The 6000-nt window shown below is 38.4% G+C and overlaps 1 protein-coding gene across 1 annotated transcript in view; it reads left to right on the forward strand.

Moving 5' to 3' along the window:
* The window catches only part of EVC2 (EvC ciliary complex subunit 2), a 70968-nt gene extending 67940 nt beyond the window's left edge, over positions 1 to 3028 (forward strand). The window contains exons 21-23 of the mRNA XM_035891123.1: positions 1078 to 1271; positions 2146 to 2247; positions 2755 to 3028. Coding sequence (XP_035747016.1) covers positions 1078 to 1271; positions 2146 to 2247; positions 2755 to 3028 — 570 coding nt within the window. The remainder of the gene's footprint in view (positions 1 to 1077; positions 1272 to 2145; positions 2248 to 2754) is intronic.
* Positions 3029 to 6000: the final 2972 nt, after the last annotated feature.

Here is a 6000-nt window from a genome sequence, read left to right on the forward strand (position 1 = left end):
GACATGGGCTTTGTAGTCATCTGCCCCATATAGGAGGGTCTGCAGAGCGGAGGTGACTCAGCCGTCATGAGTCATCTCGAACATTTGGCATTTATTACTTAACTTTGCCTACCTGATATACGTGTATGGTTTAAATAGTGTGCAACATTTTACTCGCATTCTTTGAGGCATTTACCTTGCTTTAATTTGCTCTACTCTTCTCTTTCCATGTAGTTCGCAATATATTGGAGACTTTTCATATTTAGTATGCATGAGAAATCCACAGTAACAGCCCTGGGGGTACAGTAGTTTTGACAGCAGAGCAGAAAATAACAGTGAGGTTTTGGTGTTTGGAAGGGGGTAGGAAATGGTGCTGGTTGATTGTTTAGGGAACAGCTCAATTTGAACTGAGGCTATTTGAACACCATGTGAGTAGGCTTTACCACTGATCTTTGGGCCAAAAAAAGAGAGGATGTTTGGAGGAAAAAAAAACCAAACCACCGAAACAAAAACAGATGTTTCCTTCACCTCTTAACAAATATTACAAGCTGTTCTCTGAGCTAATCACAGAATCTGCTGTTAAAAGAGGCTGAACCGTGAAGTAGTCAACCATGGCAACATGTAAATGTTGTCTTTAGGTTTCAGAGGCTTTTTTTTTTCCCCCCCTAATTTTACAGACCAAGGAATGCCATATTGCTTCATTGCTGTCTTGAAAGGATTTCTTTATAATGGTACAATCCATAAATTAACTAAACCGTACACGCTACAATATGGTTGCATTGTGATTTTTTCAGAACAAAGGGCATCGAGTAGATGCCCTAAGTGCATACACTAAGGTCAGCTGGTTGTTTCACATTTACATTGCCTATATCCAAAATGAAATGGACAGCTATAATATATATGGGCCAGTGTGGGTAGCAACAGTGAACGTGGCACCATGGCCATTTGACACCAAAACTGTCATGACTAGCATGATTTTCAGTAATGTTTTTTGCTTCTGTAATGAGTAATTCTTTAACCGTAGTAATTAAAATTTGCTAACACTTTTTTTTTCCCCCAATGCTAAATATATCTGTTTTCTACTCATTAATCCTCTAGGAGCTCCGACTGGCGGGTTATTTAGCTAAACTGACGAGGGTACCAATGGGGTTGTTGCACAGGATCCTGAACTTGTTGCTGCCCTCCAGCTCACAAAGCGAGGTTCTTTCTGTCCTCGATTCCATCAGTAAATACTCAGATAGCGTTGCTGAAAGTGACAGTAATGCAGATGAGTCTGGCAGCTGTAAGAAAAGGTAACTGTGATATTTTTTTGGTAGACCATTGCAAGAGAAGATCATTGCTTTACATGTATATGTGTTTTCTGGATGAGCAGATTGACAGCAATGGAAAAAATCTCAGGTGCATAAGTTTCCTTTTGAAATATTTTTGCGGGGTAAAAATACTTTGAAACTGCTACCTTATTTTGTGAAATATTGTAATACAATAAATTAATTGATTAAGAGTTAATAAATTTTATAACTTTATAAATTAAACTTTTTTATAGATGCATAAATCTTGTTCTGATAATTTTCTTTCTGTTGACTTTAATTGGAGTTTACGAAAATATTTTCCTTTAACTTTTTGTATTTATAATATTCATAGCACACCAGATTTCGGGTGTCTGTAGCTCCTACTCCTAAAGATACAAAGGAGTCCTCCTTTCTAATAATGGAAGTTTCAACCTGGCAGATGCCTGTCCCTTTGTAGTTCATTACTAAAGTCCCAAGTGGCCCCTGTTTTTCCCTTTACTCACAGAGACAGGTAGTCTCTCAGAGCCTTCATCCCTCCAGTTTATCCCTATTAACACCAGCTGAATAGCTGTGCAGCTAACACCAAGAGGTGCTCCCAGACCCACTCTCCCAGCTCCCTGCTTTGACATGGGAAGGAGAGAAAAACAGATGTTGTGGCACTGGACCCTTCAGTCATCAGATGTGAGTTGTCAATGAACCCTGAGGTGTGATCTTAGCTGATTTAAATGATTTGTGGCAGGGCAGAAAAATCCTTGAACGCTTTTACTTTTTCATGGTGTTATTGTCATGGGTTTGGTAGCTAAAATCAGAAAGGGGAGGAAATTGTGTATATTTGGGGATTTGCTGCTGGGAATTTTTTTCTTTCCTGCTCCTTCAGGAAGAACCAAGAGTTGTGGCAAGCACTGGAGAAAAAAATAAGGCAAGATCTGATAAACAGAACTTTGGAAAAGATCCCTTCTCCAAACAAGAGGAAAGACAGGTAAGGAGAAAACCAGAAGAAACACAGGATTTTGGTTTGTTTTTTTTTTTTTTTTTTTTTTTTTTTTATACTTCCTATCATCTCCAAAGGTTCCTCTTATACCTGTTAGAAATCAGAAAATAAGTTCATAAAGCTGCATTTTCTGAAACTGTCCTGCTGTTTGGTGCTAGTGTTTCCTCCAACATTTTTACACATAATAAGCAATTAAGTAAATGCTTAAAAAGATTTTTCCATACATATCCACAAAATTCACGCATTTTTCATATGCATTGCCCATCTTCCCTAAGGTTATTTATGATAAGGTTACCTTTGCTTATGCAGTTTTGTATCGCATAAAATGATGTGTAAATTATCGGGGTTTGGAATGGAAATGACAATTCTGTCTGTTGAAATATATTTTTCTTTAGCTTCCAAAGTCACCACTTCTATGTTGGGATATGATAGAGGAAGCTATGCTTTTTTTGCCCAAGTTTTAATTTTTCAATTCAATTTTTTTCATTAACGTAGCTTGATAAAGAAGAAGCAAGTTGCCCTCTTGGAAAAAGCATCATTCATTCATCTTGGATGTTCGCCTACCCGTCCTCCTATGGAACAGTCTGATCCACCTATTCCTTTGAACACTGCAACTGCCAAAGCCGTAGAGTTATTAGACACAGGGGAGAAGGTATTTTTGTTCCGTGAACTGAGTGATCCAATGCTTTCTTTGCATAATTCTCCAAGGAAAAAGAAAAAGAACTTTCTTAATTCCAAAAAGGCTGCTCGTGCAAATACGGACTCGTGAGGGCGACTTCCATTCAAAGTATCAATTAGGGAAGAGGAAGTTATTTAAAATCCAGCAAAATAATGAGAAAGAATGAAGTGTGCAGTTTAAAAGCATGTGCGTTGTTTTAATTTCATTTCTCTGACATTGTAAATAGCTGTAACTTTAGAATGGCAGAGTTAGCAATGTGCATTGTGCATTTTTTAAGTCTTGTCAGCGTATGATGTGGTAGGTGAAATATGGGTGTTTTATGATGCACATTCTGGCAGGCAGGGCTCAGTGTTCCTTCAGTACATTTTGATCATTTTTGCACTAACTTTACTGTTGCTGTATTTTCATAATTTCTGTAGAAAGGTTATTTATTACATAAAGTAAGTACTGATTTACTATTCTTGTATTTATGTATTCTTGTAATAAGCTGCGGTATAGCAGATGACATGAAGAGATTAAGTGGGTGACCCACAAGTCCTCTGTTCTCTGATTTTCTGTTATTCTAGCTAATTTACTGTTTAATGTTGTGTTCTTAATAGGCTTTGAATGTTACCTCTGCAGTCTGTGTTCTACAGTTGTAGCTGGTACTCCAGATCTTCAGCATATACAGATGTACCTAGCCTTATATCCTGGAGCAACTTCAGCTTTTCACTATTGTTTCTAAACTTACTTCAGTTGAACTATGAATATGGCTACCCCTCAAAACGGTCTTAAATATTTGCAACCTGCTGCAGTCCTTTTCTTGGTAAACCAGTATCATCACACTTGCTCAGCAGAAAAGGGGAAAATGTAAATGGCAATATTGCAATACCTTCAAAAGCTTTTTTGATTGCAATGCTGCCAACTGTCACAATTTTAGGTGGGTATTTTTAAGTTCTTATTCCTGAATTTCTCTAGATTGATGAGAGTATAATTTTACATTTCAAAAAGACTTTTAAACCTTCCTAGTTGACAGAAAGAAGCCTGTAAATATGAACCCCAAAAACAGGAACAGGAAAAGGCTAATTAAAAGAAACACCTGTATTTGTTAGTATTTCATGATATTCAAGCCTGTTTTGAGTTTTTTGGAACTGTATTTGAATGCTATGCTCTGAGGGTACTGTGATCATATATCTTGCAGCTTTTCATATATGGAGTTTCTATGTCTTTATATTAATAGGGTGCCAATTTAATTTGAAAAATTAAAATTTTACAGTGTACGTGTGTCTGCAGTTGGCATCTATCCCAAGTGGAACAAACCATATTTTTTTCCCCCACTTCTCTTGACAAGTTTAAATATTCATCCTGCAATAAACAACAATTAGTGAGCATTTCATATTGCTATTAGCATTAGAAAATGTATGCAGTAATTAGCCTGTGAATCCTAATTATTTTTTTTATTGCATTCTTCAGTCTTTTCATAGAAGTCATCGCTCTCACAGAGAGAGGGGTCTGTCAGGGTCTGTGTGTTTTAATACATCTGATATATCGTCCCCAAGGTGTGGGCAGGTAAAGGTAGGGTCTGTCCTACCTTGGAGGTGGGTCAGAGCAGTCTAGGAGGAGGCTCAGGTGTTGCAGAAAGGAGTTTGGTCCTGTGCAAGAAAAGCCGATGGGAAGACCTGAGCTGTGCTCAGGGCTTCAAAGAGCGCTTGAAAGCTGAAGTACCCTCTCTTGAATGTGAGCCTCTTCCAAGATTTCTTCGCAAGCCCAGACTCTAGGCTGTATACAATACAAAAAAGGAAAAACAGTACTGATCACAGACAAGACGTTGGGGCCAATAGCTTTAATCAGTTACACTAATACAGTGCAACATCTGAATATTGGTTGCAGTATCAGTTTATTATCCTTAACAGATAATCTGTATGTCTAATAATAGAAAGCTGATTTGTAACTCTCACACACCTCATCACAAATTTGAAGCAGCTCAGTGATTGTAACTAGCAGGGAAGGTCATGTTCAAAGAAAAGTCCAGATCTTAACATCTCTTGTGCCTTGTGAAAGAAGTACTGCCTAGGTAACAGCCCGCTTCAATAACGAGTTGACTTACGTTCAGCTTTGAGTTGCTCAGAGGGCATAGGAGGGCCAGCTGTTCTGTGTGTGTAATACAATGGGTATTAGCATCCGTATTTCATAGAATCACAGAATGGTTTGCACTGGAAGGGACCTTGTTGCAAATGAATTTGTGAATCCTGCTGACTATGTTAATTTGTCTTGAATGAGTGACTTTACACAGTTTGATTTAGTAGCAGTTTAGAATATACTTGTGGCAAATGGCAGAATTTGATTGTGATGTTTTAATAGCACTCTATCATCAGTCAATTTACAAAGTGATTTGGAAAAATTAATCAGAGCAGCAACTCAGTTAAAGATTCAAAGATGGCAAGGTTCACCCTATCACTACATGGAAGAAGTACACAAAGGAAAATTACACTCAAATGAGAATGATTAACAGAGAGATTGTGGACACAGGATAAGGAGGACCCTCCTGTTGAGTCACGAGGCTCAGAGTAGACACCCTTGCTTTCTGAACTCCTTCTCAGAGAGGAGTCTAGGTGTGGCTAGGTCCAATCTTAGTCTTAGACTTGGAGCCAAAACGTGCAAAAAAACAGGCAAAAGTAAATGCTTTAATCCACACAGTAAAACCTGACTTACTGGCAATGGTATAATTTATTGAAGAAACATACTCCACGCTGGACTAATAAACTGCAGCTTTTTGTTATCGTTTCTCCAACATGCACTTAGTAGTAGTAGCTTGCAGTCTGCACCCACTGCACAACGCAGCCCTCGTGCCTGGCTCGCGGTTCAGGATTTTCAGGAGGTTTATTAGCTGTGCACAGGCTCCTCGGTGTTGTCATTAGCCCAGCTTTCTGCTCGTGGTGTCATCCCTTGTGAAGGACCACGTAGTGTTTGTCAAAGCAGAGGTATGCATCGCTAGGGGACAAAATGCTAGCGCCATATAAAGACTCAAAGAAAATGATTTTAAGATACTTCAGTCCTTTTAAGATTAAATGGACACTTAATGG

This window comes from Egretta garzetta, unplaced genomic scaffold (assembly GCF_000687185.1).
Source record: "Egretta garzetta isolate BGI_Z169 unplaced genomic scaffold, ASM68718v1 scaffold193, whole genome shotgun sequence".
Lineage (NCBI taxonomy): Eukaryota > Metazoa > Chordata > Aves > Pelecaniformes > Ardeidae > Egretta > Egretta garzetta.